The 21,889-nt window shown below is 49.4% G+C and overlaps 1 protein-coding gene across 1 annotated transcript in view; it reads left to right on the top strand.

Moving 5' to 3' along the window:
• The window catches only part of GALNT15 (polypeptide N-acetylgalactosaminyltransferase 15), a 43,799-nt gene that overhangs the window by 12,929 nt on the left and 8,981 nt on the right, over positions 1-21,889 (top strand). The window contains exons 2-8 of the mRNA XM_046639973.1: positions 5,172-5,338; positions 8,446-8,650; positions 14,183-14,350; positions 17,025-17,142; positions 18,166-18,360; positions 20,886-21,017; positions 21,405-21,509. Coding sequence (XP_046495929.1) covers positions 5,172-5,338; positions 8,446-8,650; positions 14,183-14,350; positions 17,025-17,142; positions 18,166-18,360; positions 20,886-21,017; positions 21,405-21,509 — 1,090 coding nt within the window. The remainder of the gene's footprint in view (positions 1-5,171; positions 5,339-8,445; positions 8,651-14,182; positions 14,351-17,024; positions 17,143-18,165; positions 18,361-20,885; positions 21,018-21,404; positions 21,510-21,889) is intronic.

Raw genomic sequence — 21,889 nt, 5'->3', positions numbered from 1 at the left:
ATTGTTGAAAAGAAGGATGATTATCAGAGAGCTTATGTCACTTGGTCAGATGAGGGCAGATCCAGAATTTGAACTCAATGCCAAGGCTTGATCTCTTTCCACTTGACATACAGGCTCTTCCTAAGATGCCCTAAACTGACACAGTTTTTGAGCAAGGTGGATGGAGTTGCATTTTGGCTGCTCTTGGGGCATCGCACGTCACACCCTCCTTCTCCACTCCACGCTATGACCTGGGCCACGGGTGTAGAGAGGGCTCCGTTTGCCCATCCTCATAAGGCTCGGTGCTGCCCACAGGCTGTCAAAGCCCATCCTGGGCTGACGACCATGGACTCCTGTAAGTCCATGTATTCCTGCTTTCCACTGGTGTCTGGGGGCTCACAGCCTGCACCATCCACAGGCCCCTCCTCCTGGTCATTCTACCCACCAGAAACAATTAATCCCTGGCTCCTCTGAAAAACCTCTAACAGGCCTGAGACACAGGCCTTGCCAAACTTCTGTTTATAATATTTAGGGCTGCACTCCAGAGCCATGTCAAATGTATTGGGCCTTCTCATAACCCACAGGATTCACTCAGAGCCCACAATTGTGGCCCTGGAACACTGGATTATTTCCGTGGTTAGTTTCAGTTCTTGTCTCCCATCAGTTTTGCAGTTGCCTGAAGAGATGCCCCAAAGCTGTCTGTTTATGTCTTGAAGGCTGTGTGAGCTTCTTCCCGTGGAGTGGGCGAAGAGTCCTTTCTGAGCTGAGGCCGGCACATCCACCTCCACAGCTCGGGAAGGCATCTCGCTCAGCCTTGTAGCAGCTTTCAAAAACCCACTTAGCCTTTCAAAAGCCCCAGCAACCTATTGGGTTTATCCAGGCACACTCCTTGCCCATTCTTCGGTTTGCCACCCTCTCTCTGTGAAGAGAGAGCACGGTTCTCTCTCCACAAAGCCTGGAAAATCCTGGAGCAAGACAGCCGGACAGAGAGGAGGGGAGTCTTGTGAAATTCTCTTTGAAACCCTTTCTTCTCTGGATTTTCCTCTTCCCTTCCCCCTCTCCTACCTGAAGAGGGCCCCAAAGAGTTCAGAACACAGAATTTCAAGGCTGGAGGAACCTTAGCGATCCATCTTGTAGTAATGGTACATCTTCTAATAATGGCAGCAAACGCATGTATGGTGCTTGCTCCATGCTGGCCACCATCCTGTCGATGCAGGTAATCCATAACCAATCTATAAATCAGAATTGGGGTGAGTTTATTCTGAGCTAAAATGTGAGGACCATATAGCCTGGGAGAGTCCTTCCACAAAGAAACAGAGCATTCCAAAGAAGTGAGGGTGTACGGGGTGGTTATATACCCTCAAAGAGGATATTTCACGTATGATTGAAATATCCCTTTTACAGTAGTCACAAGATTGCCCTGTCAGCACAGCGATTGAGGGACACAGCAGGTAGTAGGTCTGCTGTCTTGGTGGGTGCAGCAGGAAGCAAGTCTGTTGTCTTGAGCTGGGTGGTCACAGGTGAGCACAGTAATAAATTCCTACTCTAGGGAAAGATGCTTATCCTTAAGGAAATGTCAATGTGGGGAGAAAGTTGCACCTTTATCTTAAGGGCCTTTGTTTTTGCCATAGGAAATGTTTAAAGCAGATATATAATGCATGCTCAATGGCCATGTCAGGCCCTTTTGGAAAAACAAAGTCAGGCTGAATTAGGTTTACACCAAGTGGCTTCCTCGTATACTCCAACATATCCTATTGCTTGCCATTTCTATTTGTCAATCCTTAGTGCTGTAAGAAGTGCGTCATCTTCACAGCAGCCCTACAAAGTACTACACTCTGAGGAGACCAAGCCTCCAAGAAGCTAAGCGCCTTGCCCAGGGTCATTTACACAGCTAGGAAGTAGGGGGCTCCAGTGCCCACAGCCTGAATCATCAGGCTAGACCACTGCTCTGCAGAGAATGTTCCACAAGGCCAAAGAGAGGAAGTCGGTTGCCCTGGGTCACCAGCTATTAGGCAGAACAGGAAGCTCTCCTATCTCCTGCCTTTGAGCAATGTGCAAAGAGTGTGGGCTTAAAGAGCTAGAGTTTCAATAAGAATCTCTTTCATTACGGATCCCTACTATGGTCCAGGGACTGTGCTAAGTGCTGGTCCCTTACGAAAGCTTTGAAGTGGGTGCTGTTGGCGTTCCCAGTATGCAGATAAGGAAAACCGAACTTCCGAAAGTGGTTCAGGAGGCGTCTTATGCTGTACTGTAGGGTGGTTGTTTAAAGATAGCTATATTTAACAAAGATGATACACAGGCTCATTACATCTTATCTTTTTCCAAGATAGCTATAAAATAGCCACTGTCCATTGAGTGCCTATAATTATTCTCAGATTCTCCCAACAGGCCCAAAAGGTGAATATTGTTATCTTTATTTTCCAGGTGAGGAAACTGAGGCTTTTAAATATTGAGTATAGTACCCTAGGAGACTTAGGAAGTGGCAGGGTGAAGAGTCAAGTCTGAATATGTCCAATTCCAAAGTCTAAGCTCTTTTGGCCATCTACTACAAGGACAGACACGCACACACGCGCATGCACACACACGCCCCCCCACACTGTGTTGTTTATGGTCCTTATATGCTACGAATTCAGGTGGAGAAAGGGGCCAGACCTTTGGGAAGGCATGGCGCTCTTCTGCCTTGAGGGGACAGACTTTGGTCCCTATAGAACTGTACCCATGGGAGTTCCATATGCAGCCCTCTCTGTCCCCAAATTCCTCTCCTATCCGAGAGAACAGTCAGCCCCCCAGCAGTTGCCCAAGTAATATTTTAGGGTTTTTTTGTACATACTGAATTCACTGAGGCAAGATTTCTTTTCATGACTGTCTGAGGCCCCAGTCCCAGGATCTCTGAATTTGCCTATACCCACAACCGCAAAGGAAATGGAGAGAACTCAAGGAAATTTTGAATCTGTTTGAGAGCCGGTCTAGAGCAATTCTGAGGGCAGAGTGGAAATTCTCAAAGTCTGGTGGGTGAATTGTTGGAGGAGAGGTCCACCAGGGCATGGGGAGAGAGGAGGGGGAGCGAAGCGAGGGGGAGGATGGAGGAGTTAAAGAACTCAGCAAAGGCTGCGGCATGCACTGGGGCACTCAGTTATCTTCCTAAAACCTTATGGGGAACTGGTTCCACTTTAGACATGTTATTTGAACAGCCCTGAAATCAGACTTAAGGATGCTTCTAAGGACACTGTCATCCATTTAGAGACTTCTTTCTGAAGTCCATAGGAATTTCCTTTAAGAATTAGTGCTAGATGTAAAAACTGGTGAAATCCAAATAAAGTCTGTATTTGAATTGATCGTATTGAACTATGTCAAATTCCTGGTTTTTATCACTGTGCATGGTTATGTAAGATATTCTCACTGGGGGAAGCTGGGCGAAGATAACACAGGAACTCTCTGTACTATTTTTGCAACTTCTTGTGAGTCTTAAACTATTTCAAAAAAAGAAATAAATCATTTTTTAAAAAGTACTAGAAAGAGCATCGCTTTCCCTAAAAAATCTGGTATGCAACGTCTCTGATGGTGACAGTTCTGCTGCAGAATAAATCTCCCATTTTACTTTGGCTACCAGAAAGCTCAGAGTCAAATTTAAAATTTATTCTAGAAATACCAAGGCCCTTATGGCCTATGTGTTTATGGTCTTTTTTCAAAGGTTGACTTTCTACAGTTACTTAGATTTCCCTTCTCCTGACTTTTCATCCTTATTTTTCTTTCACCTTGATTTTATTGTACACATTTCTTGTGAGTGACTTCAAATCCTTTATGGGAAGAACTAATGTATAAATACATAGACTAGTAAAAATAATTGGCACAGCTAGTTTATGGGATGGTCAACTTTTTTAAAAAAATTATCTAGGAATTCTGTTTTACTGTTATCTTAAAGCACTTACCTAGTATCAGCTCCCCCTCCCCCATAGGATTTTGCACTGAGAGTCTTGTGCAGGTTTCCGGAGCATTGAGAGTTTCAGCCTTGGTTAGGACTCTGCCAGGCAGAGGGACACTCCGCTAATGAGCAGCACAGGCTGATGCCATGTCAGATGGCCTTTCCGTTGTCACCCTGCCTGCAGTTCCACCATCACAGATGTGGATGTGTTGGAAGTCTGGGATCCTCCAGACAACCCCTATTCAGATGCAAATACTCCTCTGAGGATGGACACAGTTTTGACAGCTACAACCTAGAAAGAAGTGCTTTGGAAACGCATTTTAGGAAAGTGACTTTGTGGACAATTATGAGCCACATGCTGCTCGATGTATTGGGCTGTTGTTATAATTCCTTCCACTGTGGGTTTAACTCTCAACAGACCCAATGCAAAGCAAACACAAAGCATCCTCTGCACCTTGAGAGGAGGAGGGAGCCAGACAGCCTCCCAGTGGAGGTAATGCCACACACTCTGTCCGTTCATCCAGGAGCCAGCAGAGTGGAAAAGGTGTGATAGCTCTGAAGGTGTGATACCTAGCTCTGCCACTTACTGGTAACGTGGCCTTGGATGTGCCTTGCTTCCTTTCTGAGGCTGAGTTTCCTCACCTGTAAAATGAGGGTAAGATGGCCCACCCACAGAGTTTTATGGGGTGAACACGCAGTAATGTATGCAAAGGGCCTAGCATGGCATCTGGCAGGTTCTTGGCATTCCCAAGTGTTCAATCCTTGCCCCTTATTCAATAATAATATAATAATAATAATAATAATAATAAACATTTATTAGGTGCCACATGCTGTGCTAAGTTGTAGGAATACGAAAAATAAAGAAAATAGCATCCCTGCCCTTAAGCAGGTGACAATTAGTGTTCATAGGACTCTTACCAGCCTATGTAAGGCTCACAGAGCCCTATGAGATGGGTAGTATTGCCATTCATCCCCATTTTACAGATTAGGACAGTCACCTGCTCAGAATGGGGGTGACACCTCTCAACTGCTACGAGAGGTGTGGATGAAACACTGTCAAGAGCTCTTAGGCTCTGAGGACTGGGAGGTAGCAGACAGCACTCCTGTTGGGTGTCCTGGGCTCTCTGTCTGGAAATTGTCAGAAAACACAGTGAGAGCTGTTGAGTTGGGAGGAGCAGCCGCAGCCCGGGTCTGGGGAGTGAGTGAGAGAGGGCGGGATGCTTCCTGCGGCCTTCTCTTCCTCAGGGCTCCCTGGTTCTCTTCCCTGCAGGTGTCTGCAGCAGCATCCTGGGGACAGCCTGCCCACAGCCAGCGTCATCCTCTGCTTCCATGATGAGGCCTGGTCCACGCTCCTGAGAACCGTGCACAGCATTCTCGACACAGCCCCCAGGGCCTTCCTGAAGGAGGTCATCCTGGTGGACGACTTCAGCCAGCAAGGTGGCTGTGGGCTTCTTCCAGCCTCCCTTGGGTGGGCCTGGGCCCTGTGGGGGGTCCCAGGCAAACACTGGGGTTTGGAACCTGTTTAGACAAGGTTCCCAGAAGCAGACCTCCGATGGGAATTCAGGTGCAGGTAACTTATTTGTGAAGAGCCCCCGGGGGCAACCAGTGAGGAAGTGGGGGCAGAGGACAGAGAAGGCAGAGCAGCTGGCACAGCGAAAGTCCCGGCAGGACCCCATGGGGTTTCCCCCAGGCCCCAACCTCCACAGTCCGATAAGCTTCTCCCCAAGACGCTCAAGACAAGGGGGTGGCCATTCTGAGTGCTTCCTGCCTCCTAGACACTGGGTGGAGCACATGTCACATATTAGTCATTAAATCATTTGAATGTGCATCAGACTCACCTGGCAGGCTTGTGAAAACGCTGACTGCTGGGCCCACCCCCAGAGTTTCTGGATCTGGGAGTGGGCCCAGGAATCTGCATTTCTAACAAGCTCCCAGGTGATGCTGATGCTCCTGGTCTTTGGACCACACTTTGAGAGCCACTGCTCTAGTCTTTGGCTGGGGCCAGGGGTCTGTGTTTCTGGCTTAACTAAATGGCCTGCAGAGGCCCCCCTGGCCTTGTGGGAAGATCAGACTGCACGGAGGGGAGCTGAGTGTTCACTCAGGTCTGCAAAACCCTTTTCTAAGGCGAATGAGAGAGGATGGGATAGAGGCCAGGTGCCTCTGTCAGTTCTTCCTGAGGGCCTCATGTCAGGAATTTGCCCCACCTGGCCCTGGCACTGAGTCAGACTAGCAGGAGGCCCCAAGGGTGTGTGGGGTTACTGAGACCCGTCTGGCTGCATATTAGGCAGGATGAATAAGCAGGTCCTGGGCTGGGCTGGGTTGGCCAGAGACTCCCCAAGCCCTCGGCTGGGGCAGAGTCCTCCCAAGAGCACACTTATGGCCCCTCCCCCATCAGCTGATGGACTGTGCTGTCAGTGTCCCTCAGGAGACTTCCCTTCTCCTTGTGTGTGTAGAAGCAGAGGAGCTGGGTGCCAGGGATGTGGGCTGCCTCCCATGTCCTCAGCTCTTTCTTGTTCCCTTTAGCCATACTTGGAGGGTGGCTTTTGGCCTCATAATCACAATGAGGCTGCTCTACCTCTGGACATCACATCCACATTCCAGGAAGGAAAAGGATGGAAAGCAGATAGGCAGAGGCTAGCCAAGTGTGTCTTTTTAGAAAAAATCAGTGAATCAGTAGTTTTTCCAGAATCTTCTCATCCATTATATTTCTACCAGAATTGGATCAAAAGCCTACCATTAGCAGGAAGGGAGTCTTGGCAGGTGAGTGCTTTTAGCTGCCTGAACAAAATCAAGTGTCTGTTAGTAAGGTGGAAGGGGAGAATCAATGTTGGGGAAAATGACTAGCAATGCTCCACGCGGTGGCATCACTGATGGGCTGGTTCTCAGACATTCAAGTTCAGAAATTTGAACAGCTTCACTAACAGAGGCCCTTCTCTAGAGAATGGACTTGGAGCTCCAAGCTTATCAGAAAAATAATTCCAAAGTAATAGACCAGTACAACATTTTACCACTGAGAAATGCAACAACCCAGCGATTGGGAATCCTTATATCCACCGCTCAGGACAGTTTCCCCTGAAGAGGAATCTCCCTGGGGAGCCACATGCCACTAAGAGGGCAGCTTCCCAGGGAGTCTGTGGGCCTTTGGGTGAGGCTGCCAGAGCCTTCCCTGCCTTTCTGGAGACCCAGCTACCACTGCAGCCAGGCTAGGTGTAGCCCAGCCAAGACCGCCTCCAGGCTGGAGAATAGGGGTATCTCGCTCTCTGGCTCAGTTCTCTTCAACACACATGTATCGAGTGCCTACTGTGGGCCAGCCCTGTGCTTGGGGTTGGAACAGCAGAAATGTACGAGGGAAGTTCCCTGCCCTTGAATCTTACTCCAGTGGCTGGGGCCTCCCCATTTCCAAGACTTCACGAGGACACTGCTTCTCTGCCAACACATTATTCCTTCCATCTCCACTGGCTTGTTCTTGCAGGTGTGTGTGCTTATGCGCACACCTGTGCGCACACACACACACACACACACACACACAAACAGTTACCTTAAACACAACACTTGAGAAGCTTCTCTTGTTCTTTACTGCCTTCTCCTTAAGGCTCTTTCTCTCCCTTGCCCTATAGAACCACTGTTCCTCAAAGAGTGTCTAGATGCCTGGTCTCAGTTTTCCCCTTGCAGTTTCTCTCTAATCCACTGCATTGCCCACTCAGCCCCCCCACTGCCATGAGACATCTTTGGCCGGCACCACTGATCTACCAGTTGCTGAATTTGACGAGCCCTTCTGTCTTTGACTCCCTTGACCACAGTCTCAGGTTGAGTTCCCTAGAGTTGGAGCCTGAGATGGGGATTCACGTGCATGTGATTTTGGGGGGCTGTACTCTCAGAGGAACCCTGTAGAGGAGTGGGCGAAGCAGGAGAGGCAGAGGAGGCGGTTGAGCCTCGATGCGGTTTCAGATGAAGTCCAGCCACGGCCTGATCTCGTTGGGAGCTCTGCACGTTGTAAACTGCCCCTCAGGGTGTGTCCTGCCCTGAGGCAAGGGGGCCAGCTTTTGTACCCCTGCAGGTGGGTCATGGACTCTGGGCACGTGGGGCCAGGGATGGCGTCCTGCACGACTCCCTGGTACTTTCAAGAGAGGCAGTTCCAGTACCAAGGGCACATCTCCAGGGAAGGATGTAACGAGTCAGCAGCTAACCCACAGCAGCCGGGGCGAGCCAAACCAAACCGAAGCCGTAAAGGGGCCCAGGGCACCTGTGTAGGGCGCCAACAGGGCCTCGCGGCTGCATTTAGGAAAGGTCAGCACATCTTCTCCTGTCCTGGTTTTATGACACCATCCTTCCTGGTTTTTGATAGAGAGAACCCTGACCCAAATTAATGAAGCAACTTCCATCTTAGCAACAAAGACACTGTAACAATGTATGTGATTCTCCGGACCCTTGTGCTCACACAGCTCCCAAGAGAGAATTGCCGACAATGATCCTAGAGATGGCCTTCACAGTCTCACTGACTGTGGCATCTGTGACCCCACTGACCACAACCCTGTTGATTCCAGGACAACTCAAGTCCGCTCTCAGCGAATACGTGGCCAGGCTGGAAGGGGTGAAGCTGCTGAGGAGCAAGAAGAGGCTGGGCGCCATCAGGGCCCGGATGCTGGGAGCCACCAGGGCCACCGGGGACGTGCTGGTCTTCATGGATTCCCACTGCGAGTGCCACCCGGGCTGGCTGGAGCCCCTCCTCAGCAGAATAGCTGGTGACAGGTAACTCAGCCCCGGGGTCTGCAGACAAGAGGTGGGAGTGGCAGAAATAGTCTACTCCCTCCGCCACTCACGGAACATCTGCCCACCATCGCAAGAGTGCCTGAGTCTCCATCATTAGAGAGTGATCTCTTCCTTTTGGCTTTTCAGATGTTTGAGTCTTTTAAGAAGTATAGAGAGTTAGGGTCTTCCAACCCATCTACCTTGTTTCACAGATACAGGAACTGAGGCCTGGAGAACAGCTTCTATTAAGTTGCAAATACCCCTGGGAAGGGTAACACCTTATCATGGTTGTCACTACCTTTGATGAAAAATCAGCAATTTTAATCAAGATTGTAGCATAACCTGGGGAAAATCTCTAAACTTTGTTAGGCCATAGGTTACTCCCCCGTATAAAGAAAGCCTCAGCCTCTGATTGCTAAAGTTCCTTCGAGAGCTAGCATTCTTTGGTTTTCCGGTTTATACGAGGGGTCTCTAACTTTCTAACCAAGCCAGCCCTGGGGAATGTGAAGCTGGAGAGGGTTGCATCGCACACCCCATAGTCAAGCATTTAAAATCTTTCTTTGACCAGTTCTCCTTTCTCCCTTTCCTGTCTTGCTGTCACTCTGTCCCCTACTTCCTTGATCCACTCAAACAGTTCCTAACATGTCTTGTCAACTGTTTCCTTCAATCTGACTATCCCACTCAGGAAAACCAAAGCCTGATGGCCAGCCCGCCTTGGACCCCTTCAGGCATTCCCCTGGGGCTCGTGGAGGCCTGTCCCACAGTGGGAGCTCAATAAATGGTGGTTTTGATGGTGTCCAGCCAGATAGGGCTGGTGCTGGGACCAAGCCTGTGACTTCTGTTCTTGTGCTCCTTCCTGTGGTAGACGTTGACTGTCTCGTCTGAAGTTGTGGATGACCACCTATAAGAAAAACATTTTGAGGGGCTGACTCCGTGGTGTAGTGTTTGGGTCTGCCACGCTCCACTTTGGCAGCTGGGGTTGGTGTGTTCAGATCTGGGGCGTGGACCTACACCACTTGTCAAGCCATGCTTTGGAGAGGACCCACATACAAAATAGAGGAAGATTGGCAACAGATGTTAGCTCAGAGCCAATCTTCCTCACTAAAAAAAAAGAAAGAAAGAAAAGATTTCTGGACCAGGGAGTAGAGGAGTTAGCATTCCACCAGATGGTGGAGATTTCAAGCAACACAAGGTAAATCATTACTAGTCCTGTGATTCCTTTGTAATAAAGAAGAACGATCAGAGCTCAAGTGAAATCAAGAAGGATTAATTTTGCCCAATTCCAAGACACAGATTACAGCCCACTCATGGTTCACATCTCATGAGAAAAGGAGACGTGTGTGAATTCAGCACCAGAAGTAGGACAAGCAAATGCACAAACCCTACAAGGCTGCCATCTTGGATTCTGTTCTCAAAATCACAATGACTGTGTATCACCAGAGCAGGACCTAAAATTGGTCCTGCCTGTTCCCTGTCAAATTCCCATCCTCTGTATCACAGATGGATGGCTCTCAGAGAGACCTTTAGGATCATCTAGTCCTATCTCATGATTTCACTATTGAAAAAACCTGAGTTCCAGGAAGGGCAAGGAGACCCCCCCAGGGTCACACAGCCACTTCACAGCTGGGCTCTTCTCTATGCTTCTTTTATGCAGACATTTAGGAATTCAGTAATTAATAATATTAAGCCTTAAGTACGTGTGACCCTAGCAGACTTTTTTCATACAGTGTCTTCAATGACCCCCCTGTGAGATACCGCAGGCAGATTTTTGCTTCCCTTTCACAGAAGAGAGGATTGGGACTCAGAGAAGTAAAATGGTGTGAAAGAGCACGCAGAGATTTTGTAGCTGAGTCGGGTGTTCTGACGCCGGGTCCACTGCTCTTTTTATTGTATACGAATTTTTTATGAATTGGAGAAGCTGAGCAGGGAGAGACATTTAGTCATCCCCACCCCCACCCTGGTTGTGACATGTGTTAAAACCTTGATTAGATCGAGTCCCTCGTGTCTGCTTCTCACATTGGCGCCACCTTCACAGATCTGGAGATTTCTCACTGTAGGCTGAGAAGGACTTGGCAATGCCTCAGTGTCCTCAGCTAGGAATAAAATGGGGCTCCTGAGAAGCCTTCTGTGGTTAAGAGGGATGAGTCTGTGAAATTCTAATTTCCTGGGTTCTTCCCCTCCCCTCTTTAGTAAGCTTTCTCCCCACACCCTCTCTCCCTCTCATTCTCTCTGTCTCTCTCTGTCTCTCACACACACGTGCCCGCACACACACACACACACACACACACACACACGACCTCTGGTCCTAGACCCATGCTGGCTTGGCTTCCTCTTCGTGTCCCCCTCTTCTGTGATCTGACCATCTTTTTGTCATCCCACACCTCACTCACGGCTTCCTGTGCCCCCGGCGCTCTCTGGGCCCCGGTTCAGCTTGCAGTCCTTCAAGAGTGAGGCTCTGAAAGAAGCTCCCTCTCCCGGGTCTGAGCTCTCCTCTGTTCCACGGCGAGGCCATGTGAGCTGTGCTGGGAGAGTGGCCCCTTCCGAGGGGTTTTACTCCCCAGTGACTGCTCAGGTCCCTCCTCTCGGCTGCCCCGGCAGCTCCCCTGTGTCAGGCAAAGCTGTAGAAGCCGCTGGGCTGGGCTCCTAACAGCTGCTGCTCTTTGAGAGAGGAAAGGGGCCCCAGCTGCTTCTGAGGCTTGTGGCAAGAGACACTGTGTCACCAGGAGAGGACCCATTGCCCCCAAAGCAGAGAAAGGTCTTTAAGAGCTTTCATTAAAAAGGTGGCGTGGGACGGTGAGTAAACAGTGTAAAAGACATGTCAACTATTCAGAGAGTTATAATTTTCTCAACACCCTGGTCAGAGCACTCAGGGCCTGATTACTAGCCCTGGTTCCCTGCCCCTGCCCACAGAAAGGGTCTGCTGAGAGCCACATGGCAACTTGGTATGAATCAATAAAAGGAGTCCCTTCCTCGTGACCCTTTACTCCCATTCCTCAGACAATTTGTCATAATACACTCATTTTGTTAGAGCAAGACACTTTAATGCTAACTGCCAGAAAATTTAGAAATAAATATGCAGATTTACGGTGTCTGTGATATTTGAGGCATTCTTTAGGATTGGGCAGTGCACAATCCACATAACTGTACATAGCAGCCCCAGACAGAGTGTCTGTAAGAGCAATTGTTTTTAGGGCAGTCCTAGGAGGTAGTGATTGGTGGCTGGCTTCTACATAAAGTAACAAAGATGAAAATCAAGAGTAGCTGTCATTCCAGCTGCCAACTGCCTTGTGCTGATTTCCAGCTCTAGTCCCCAAGCCAAGGAATGAGAGTCATGGCTCGAGAAGAATGAAGATTTCCAAGGGAAAGTCGGCAGCCCTTAGTGAAGCGCTGAGAGGCAGCGCCGTCTTAGGGGGGATCCTGGCTCAAGAGGCTGCCCACACTGTTTCCCACTTGAAGATTGGTCTGGACCCCCATCTTAGAGACGCGTAGTTCCTAATGTCACCTAGAGCTCAGCCAGGGCTGAGCCTGCTCATTGGGGAGAAGCAAGGCGGGGCGAGGAAGAGACCACCTCCCACCTCTCTGCCCTTCAAGGGGTCAAATGATTGAAGCTGAGTTAGCTTTTGAATATCTGGATGGCAGTTTATTAGTTGACCTCACATATTTCAGTTAACCCGTCTTTGCTGACAGCTCGACTGCCTCTGTTTGTCTTTTGAAACCCAAACGCTTTGACCTCCTGGAGCTAGAAAGACTTGTGAAAGGGTCAACCCTGTGTCTGCCTGAGAGGTAAAACCTAGTTCACGAACAAGAGAATGATGGAGTAAGCAGACACTTGTAGCTCCTTTCAAGCCAAACAGGGCAGCTTGGCTATGTTGCTTTAAGTGATTTCCAAGAACACCAGACACATGTGTAGGTATGAAACCCAAAGCTAAATATAAGAGTGTTTGGGTTTTTTTGATCACTCTTTTTGAGTCACTAGACTGCAGTTACTCCCCAGTTCAGCCCTGGTTAAGCAGCCGCTATGGTCCATGGGAATAAAAACCAAGACAGAAAACCTCTTTCACTTCATTCATTGAGATTTTATTCTTCATCTCTATCCGAAATGTACTCAAAGAGGTTCATGATTAATCACTTATGTGTCTGGTTAAAATAGAAGGAAAAAGAGATTTCAGAAAGGAAAAGATGGTATTGGGAATCAGAGGTAATACAGTTATCACAAGTGAGCTTTATATACGACTCTGAGCTTCCCGCAAGACAGAGCAAAAAGTGAAAGTTGATGAATTTTAGAGTTCTCCTCAAGAAGGACACGGCTCGGAGGTCTAGGACAAATTGATTGTGTGGATGCTTGAATGCAATTTCCTTTCTCGTCCCGTTATGATTATTAAGAAGGCACGAATTTGACGAGATTCTTCAGAATTCAGCCACACGGCTTCCCTGGCTCTTAATTCTGAAATTCCACAAAATGCTTTGCCAATAGCCAAACCCATTCCATCTGCTCAGTTCATTGTGCAGTAAGTGGAGACTTGGGAGGGGGCTGGTGTCCTCCTTTCTTCCTTGATCTTGCTTCTCACTTTTCCTAGGTCAATGCAAGGTGTCCAAAAATAGTGGAGACCCAGACAGATTAAGTTTCCCTTCCCTTCCAGAGGGAACAACGTGAAAAGGGAAGGAAAAGCCCATCAAGATCCTTGCTCTAAATATAAACCCCATGACTCCTCATGCCAACATCAGTCACTTAAGGCCACAGATTAAAGCAGATAATTGAATCCCAGGACCACCCTGGCCCTCTTTGTATGGCCTGGGCTTATGCCAGCCCTGGCTGACTCTGAGATGAAAGAAACAGAGATGGAAATCCATAGGAGTGTAAACACAGCCTGGCCGGCATCTCTCCTTCCAGGAACCACGCTTGTCTTAGAGTGATACCTTCCAGCCACCCCCGAGTTCAGGCCTGATCCATTCCATTGCACAGATTTTAGAAGTAACAGTCTTGAGAGGCCAGAAAAGATGGGATTGAGATATTGGCTAGGTGGAGAGCAGCTCCTGGAACACCTGAGCGGTTGCCTGCTTAGTTCAAAGGTGAAGTTTCTGACCTGTGCCAATTTCCCACATGACCTTCTCTGAGGTCGTTTCCCAGGCCGTGCAGAAAAAGGGGGATAAAATACAATCCCAACAGCATCAGTAAGTGAGCAAATACACATAGACTCAGGACTTGGGTTTGCTTGTAGACACCATGTGCTAATATTAATTTTAATAATGCATTTTAGTAAGCCCAATATATCCAAAATATTACCATTGTAACATGTAATCAATATAAAAATTACTGAGGTTTTTACATCTTTTTTCATACTAAGTCTTCTGCATCCAGTATGTATTTCACCCTTATGTCACATCTCAAGTTGGACAGACCACATTTTAGGTGCCCGATCGCTACACGTGGCTGCTGACTGCCATACTGGGCAGCACGTGTGTAGAGTGTGTTTCTGTCCCCTAGCAAGCGAATGGTTTGTATTCCCTAGCTGATTCCACCATTCTTTCCAGGAGCCGGGTGGTGTCTCCGGTCATAGACGTGATTGACTGGAAGACTTTCCAGTATTACCCCTCCAAGGACCTGCAGCGCGGGGTGTTGGACTGGAAGCTGGATTTCCGCTGGGAGCCTTTGCCGGAGCGTGAAAGGAAGGCCCTCCAGTCCCCCATCAGCCCCATCAGGTGAGGCCCCGTCGCACAGCCGGCTTTCTCCCTTGGCTTCCTCAGGGTGGACTGGGCGGCCAGCCTGCTTGGGATCTAATCCTGCCTCCCTTAGTTTCCTAGCAAGTTCATTAATCTGTGCCTCAGTCTCCTCATCAGTAAATTGGGGATGACAACAGGACTTGCCTTAGAAGGTTGTTGTGGAGATTGAATGAGTTAATGGATGAGAAGCATTTAGAGAGTGCCAGGCGCTCAGCTTCAGGTGTTATTATTGTCGTGTTGTTACATTAATGGAGTCCAGCACAGCTCTTCCAGGTGGCCGCCATGGACGCCCTGTGGGACAGGGACAGAACCTGAGCTGGGATCTTGATCCAGCTCTGTCTAGCCAGGCAACATGGGAATTTCCCTCGCCTCAGGTACTTCCTCAGTAAAAAGGAAGAATTCGGCCAGGTGAATGCTAAGCCACCATAACTCTCCAAATATTTCCAATTTGGGGGGTTCTTTGGTTTGATTTTTGGACATGTTTGATTTTTGGACAATTATTCTATTTAAGTAGATGTTCTAGATATCTTCTGTTGCGCAACAAACCGTCCAGACTTAGTAGTGTGAAACTACAATAGTTTGTTAAGCTCACGGACTCTGTGCGTCGCGAACTAGGAAGGGAGCACGGGGGGTTGGTCGTCTCTGCTCCATGGTGTCTGGGGCCGCAGTAGGGCTGTTCTTTACTAGACGGGAAAGGCAGGAAATGGCTCAAGAGCTGGGGGCTGGAATACCCTAGAGGTCTGTTCACATGTCTGAAGGTTGATGCTGGCTGTCAGTAGGGACATCAGCTGGAACGGTGCTGATCTCTCCATGAGGTCACGGCACGTGGCTAGTTGGGGCTCCCTGCACCGTGGCGCTGGGTTCTGAGAGTAAGTATCCCAAGACAGCCAGGTGAAGCAAGCTGTGTCCCCCTCCCTCTTTAAAAAAATAATTTATCGGGGTGAATTTCACATAACATAAAATTAACCGTTTAAAAATGAACGAGTCCGTAGCATTTAGTTCATTCACAATGTTGTGCAACCTCTGCCTGTATCTGGTTCCAAAACGCTTCCATTACTCCAAAGTAAAATTCCTTCCCGTAAAGCACTGTCTCCCACTCTCCCCTCCCCCAGCCCCGGCAACCCCCAATCTACTGTATGTCTCTATGCATCCATCCGTTTCAGACATTTCATATAAATGGAATCATCCAATATGTGACCATGTGTGTCTGGCTTCTGTCACTTACATAGTGTTCTGGAGGTGTGTTTCCCCTTCTACTGCCAAGCCTCAGAGTCACCTAGGGTCACCTCCACCATAGTCACAGGCCCACCCAGGCTCCTGCGAAGGAGACGTAGACCCCACCTCTCAGTGGGAGCGGTGTCAATGTCACCCTGTAAGAAGAGCCTGTGGGACAAGGGATCTGGTCGTGTCTGCCTTTGGACAGCGACCTTCATCTGCCACAGTCAGTCTCCATCATATACTGCCCACCACCAACCAATTGTCCAAGTCGTTTCTGACAGCCTGGTACAGGGACACGGAATGAGGCATTGGGCACAAACAGGCCTTCCGAGGGTCTGCCCAAGGGAGTGTAACTCTGGCAGCAGATGTGTGATAAGCCACAATCTTAGATATGCAAAAAATAATTCTCTTTACTTTGTAATAAAGACTTCGGTAATTTCTTTCTTGACCCCTCTTTCTACCTAGTGGCAGAAAACTTCCAGGCAAACTAGTCAGATTCAGTGATTGCTTAGTCATCTCATATTTATCTTTTTAAAAATGTTTATGCTTTTTTTTTTTTTGCTGTGGAAGATTGGCCTTGAGCTAACATCTGTTGCCAATCTTCCTCTTTCACCCTCCCCACAAAGCCCCAGTCATAGTTGTGTCTCCTAGTTATAGATCATTTTAGTTCTTCTATGTGGGATGCTACCACAGCATGGCCTGGTGAGTGGTGTGTAGGTTTGCGCCCAGAATCCAAACCAGTGAACCCCAGGCTGCTGAAGCAGAGCACGCGAACTTAACCACTTAGCCATGGGACCAGCCCCTGTCATCTCATATTTAAATCTATCATCCAGGTGTGTCCCCCTTTCTGGTCTCCCTGAAGTTGATTTTGAGCCCCAGGCTCCTGTGGGGACAGCGTGGGTGAGAGGGAGTGTCCCGCCCTGGGCTCAGGGTGTCCTGCATCGGTGTGCACCACAATGTCCCTTCACTGGCTGTGGCATCTGGCCAGGGGTTGGCAGCCCTGCCCGCACGAGAATACACCCTCCATGTGGTAACTGCCAAAGTCCCACATCGGGATGCAGGAAGAAAGAGGAGGACAGAGCCTGACCGTTTCCCTTTGTTCAGGCCTGGTGCTGCCTGCCTTAGGATATCTTGTTTTAACCAAGGCCTCTTCCCAAAGGTCTTTCTACAGGGACTCAAGCCAGAGGGTAGGGAACTCTCAGGACTGGCCCCGTGGCCCTCCCTATAGGAGCAGGACCTGAGGAGGGGGTATAAAGGGCCCAGGCAGTGACAGTCTCTTTTGATAAAATACTGGGGGTTTTGACCTGGTTGCTTGGCTCCAGTCCTGCAGTTAAAAGCATCAAATCCACTCTCTCGGCCACTGGAGCTCCCACCTGGTGAGCCTCTCTGATGTGCTTCAGTTCTGACTGGTCTGTTCCGTCTTCTTTCTGCCCAGGAGCCCTGTGCTGCCCGGCAGGGTTGTGGCCGTGGACAGACATTACTTCCAAAACACTGGAGCGTATGACCCTCTCATGTCACTGCGGGGTGGTGAAAACCTCGAACTGTCTCTCAAGGTATGTCCTGGACCAAGGGAGGACCCAGGGGGGCTCTCTGGAGTGGTGCGTATGGTCACAGCTCGGAGGCAGCATTAGAAATGCCGCCGATCAGGGATAAGGCTGTGGGCAAATTATAAAGTCACTAAATGTGGAGTGTCAAATCTCCTGTTTCTTCCCCTTTCCCATCTCTCTTGTACCCTACCTTGATCTTACCCTCAGCTTCCCTCGTGAACTCAGTTATCAAAGCTGCCCCTAGGAAAGGACACAGTATCAGTCATCTACACCTTAGCGCAGAGGTGCCAGTGACTTCTCCATCACCCATAGGCCAAAAGAGATACCAAGCAATTCTGTGTAATGACCAGTCTGGTCCAAACAACTTCATAAGCATTTGTCCTAACAACTTAGCTCCCGTTAGGCACTGCACAAGTTTTCAAATCTTGGTATCAGATTGGACACCACCACCCTTGTTTCCTGTTTTCATTTTCATCTTTATCCCCAAGTGTGGACTGCAAGGCTTCCCGTCAAATGCCTTCCAGGCATCTGGGAGCAGGCAGGAGGGGTGGCGGAGAGCAGGGAATGCTCCTGAAGGAGGAGAGACTCTGTTGAAGGAGAGCTTGGTTTCATCTCCGCACACATGGCTCTGGTGCCTTCACAGCAGGAAACTGCACAAGCTTTTAGAAGTTCCCTGACCACCAGGGACACCCTTCTCCCTGAGGAAGCCGCTTTGGGGAATAGGGGTGCTCATCCGCGTGGCCGCATCTCTACAAGTGCTAAGTCTGAGCCTGTGTTTCAAGGCGGGGGGCACGTTCAGGAAGTTGCATGGGGTGGACCACTTACCTAGCCAATTCGGTCCCAGGACAACAGTCCCTCTTCTTGCCACCTTGCCACTCCCCTGCCCAGAACTCCCAGATCTGGAAACTTGCTGCCCCCTGAGGACTGGAATTATCCTTACCATTTGTGCTCATGATTTCCTGAGGGGTCCCTCACTTCCCACGTTCTGGGAGTGGAGCGCACAGGTGTTTGCTTTCTCTTTTGTGGCAGGCTTGGCTCTGCGGTGGCTCCGTTGAAATCCTCCCCTGCTCTCGGGTGGGGCACATCTACCGAAATCAGGATGCCTATGCCCCCCTTGACCTGGAGGCGACCCTGCGGAACAAGGTTCGCATTGCTGAGACCTGGCTAGGTTCATTCAAAGAAACCTTCTACAGGCACAGCCCAGAGGCCTTCTCCTTGAGCAAGGTAGGCAGAGAGCCCAGCAGGGGCTTCTGGACCCACCACAGGGCCACCAGCTGGAGGCTGGGCCTGGGAGTGTCTCTCGCTCCAGCCTGGAGGAGAAAATAGAAGCTTCTGGCTTACCCTTCCCTTGAGTTGCCCCTCTCAAGAGGCTCCCCTACCTGGTGGGGCTGTCCTCGGTCTCTCCAAGCATCTCAGGGGACGTCACAGCTGGTCTCGGCCTGGAACCCCCTGATGTCTGTGGGTTGACATCCATGGGATGCGATCCTTCATGATGGGGCCAGAGGAGAGATTGGGTGGGGGTTGTGATGAAACAGGTCTCAGAGGGCCCTTTCTTCATGGGCAAAGTGCTCAAGACTGTGAAATTACCTAAGACATGAAACAAATGTAAGTATAGAAATAAACATAAAGGATCCAAGACAAGCCAGAGAAAAATAAAAATTTTAAACCTTTAATTAAATGGCCACAAAAAGTGCATTTTTGCCTGGTCAGCTCCCACTCAGCTCAGTTCTTATGGAGGGACACAAACATGCCATTTGACGTGCGACAGGAGTTCGCATCAATGTTTGCCGCCCTGGGACTGGGAGCTCCAAGGTAAGATTTCCAGGACCCACAAAGGTCCTGGGACAGCTTCTACAAGCCCTCACCAGCCACACTGCTGGCTATGGCACCTTCTCTGATCCACAAATGTCCCTCTCTGTTCTTTTGATGACTTTCCCAAGGAGAATGGCACCTCCTACTGGTAAATGAGAAGATCTTTTTTTTTCTTTTGAACGTTCTCGTTAATTCTTGTTTTGGAAGTATCCTATTGCTTACTTCGATGTCAGGATTTAATAGCTTCTCTGCCTCCCCGGAGGTATTTGAAAGCAGGCATTTACTTTCAATTTAAATAGCTAAAGGTTAATTTTATTCTAACAATTTCTATCCTTCCATCCCCTTTCCCGTCCACCCCTAAAACCCTTAGGTGGATTTTGAGATACAGAAATGCTGGGCACCCAAAGGACAAGGCCGGGGTTTCACTGCTGGAGGAGCTGGCATTCTCTTGTTTTCTCCTCTCAGGCGTGGTTGTACAGAAGGGGAAGTTCATTGTCATTTGAGGTCGAACAGGGGCCGGGTAGATTTGCCAGTTTGTCTCATCACCACAAAAGGTGAAGGTGCTGGAACGTGCATGAAGGAATGTTTCTGCTTTGGTAGCAAAGTTCAGACTTGGAGAATGGCTGGGGAGGTCCCAAGTGAACACTAAGAGTGCCAAGAAGTTATCCAAAAGACTTACACGAATTTTATTAGGGGAAAGAGTAAGAGATCTCTCTGGTTTAATGGTGGGTAACTATGCTGAATAGACAAGAAATTCCTGCCTTAGAGAAGTTGTTCTCAAACTTTCTGTGGATAAGACTCACTGGGAGAAATGGTTAAAATGCAGATTCCAGGGTCTCCACCCCAACCTATTGAGTCCTAGTCTCTGGGGTAGGGCCCAGGGATCTGCATTTTAATAAGTTCCTTGGGCATTTCTGAGCCAGGTCCTCAGGGAATCATACTTTGAAGCATGTAGAGAGCATTTCAGTATGACAGACTCAGACTTACTTTTCCTGATATTTCCATCTGAGGATGAACAGAGGGAAAAAGCAGAATGAAACCAAGCTCACTTCACTCAGCCTGTTGGGCCAGTGTCTAATTGCCAGACTAGAGGCCACCCCATTGGAACTCTGATGTGGACTTCCTGTTCCAGCTCCCTCTCTTTTCCTCTTCCCATCATCCCAGGAAATAATTATCTCTCTATCTTTTTTTGTTTTTGGTCCTTCCAATCCCTTCTAAGCATCTCTTTCTTCCCTAAAAATATCCAGGATTTACTACTAAACTTGTGGGTAGGGTTCTTTGTATCTTATTAATACAGCTAAATACATAAATTTATACTAAGGTGTTAAGGACCTACCTTGACATCCATTCTATATATTGTATTATAAAGGAGGATTGCAAGGAAAGGGGATAGTGTAGCCCAAAGAAATGATTCATTAATAGAGGATATTGGGCACCTAGAGGGGAAGAAATGCAAGCTTGCCTTGTCCCCACCCTGCACCCCACAATTTACCAGCTTACTTCATCTCAGTTGCCCTTGGGTCAGTTCCTGCCTCCATATGGCCCATCATGGTGGTGCACCACACAGACCTAGGTGCAAAGCCCCACCATTTTGCTGGCTTCCACAGAAACGTCATCAAAGCACAGACATCATGGTCTTTGTAGAGCGAAGATGTAAGGGGTTGTGGGAAGGGAGTGGCATCACCCAGCATGTTACTGGTCCCACAACTCTCTCTAGGGAAGACCCATCCTGTTCTGTCCCTTCCAAACCCTCTTCTGTCAATGTGTGGCCTTCCCTCCTTTCTGTAGCCCTAGGGAACTGTGGTCTTGGCTCCTCCTTCTGTCCCAGTCCTTCCGCTTCTTCCCAACCACCTCTGTCTCCCCCACCAGCACCACGTGAACTCTGGTATTAAGCAGGCTGGCTCCATCTTGCTGCCCGTGCCTTTCTCCTCCCCCAGGCTGAGAAGCCCGACTGCACAGAACGCTTGCAGCTGCAAAGGAGCCTGGGTTGTCGCATGTTCCACTGGTTTCTGGCCAACATCTATCCCGAGCTGTACCCATCTGAATGCAGGCCCAGGTTCTCTGGAAAGGCAAGGCATGCCCCAGGGAAGCGGAGGAGGAAGGGGAGGGGGGCAGCTTCCCAAGACAGAAATTGGATGTTCAGTTGCTCTTCCATGACCCTGGCCAACCTGTCCTGAGCTCAGTGGGGCTCGAGGCTTCCATGCCCGCCCTGAGGGAGGTGACTGGGTTGCCCCATAGCCCATCCTAGGGCACTTCATCACGACAGGTACATCCTGCCTCCTTCAGGAGGCCTGTCCCTTAGGATCAGCGGCTTCAGCTTGACCTCACTCATTTTTGTGGCCTGAACCTGGCACCTTGAGCTACGCTCTTGAGAGGGAAGGAGAGCAAGGGCGCCTGATAGAGGGTGTCTTTACGAGGAGGGCGGGATTCACTTCTGTGTGGATGTCCACTTTCAGCTCCACAACACTGGACTGGGCTTCTGTGCAGACTGCCAAGCAGAAGGGGACATCCTGGGCTGTGCCATGATGCTGGCTCCTTGCAGTGACAGCCGGCAGCAACAGGTAGGTGGTCAGAGTTCTCCGGGTAACAGCCCGGGACCTGAGAGAGGTCTTTCCTGGGATGCTCCTTACTTCCCTTTGGGGCATCTCCTTTCAGTGGTTCTATGTCCCTTGACTGCCCATGGTCCCCCTTGCTGACGACCCATCCTAGCTCTGCCTGCCCTGCCCCCGGCTGCAAGCACAGACATGGACCGTCATCAGAGCATATGAGTGTCTGAGCCTGAGGGAAATGGAGAGGCTGTTTAGCCAATGCTTTCATCTGACAGATGAGGAAACTGAGGCTCAGAGAGTAGCTAGCCCAGGAGTTGCAACACAGATGTCTCCAGGGTCCAGGCAGGTAAAGGGAATGAGCACAGTGAGCTGGGTGGAGGCCATTGTGACTG

This window comes from Equus quagga, chromosome 1 (genome assembly GCF_021613505.1).
Source record: "Equus quagga isolate Etosha38 chromosome 1, UCLA_HA_Equagga_1.0, whole genome shotgun sequence".
Classification (NCBI taxonomy): Eukaryota; Metazoa; Chordata; class Mammalia; order Perissodactyla; family Equidae; genus Equus; species Equus quagga.
The sequence above is the reverse complement of the archived record's forward strand: the minus strand, read 5'-3'. Positions and strand labels throughout refer to the sequence as shown.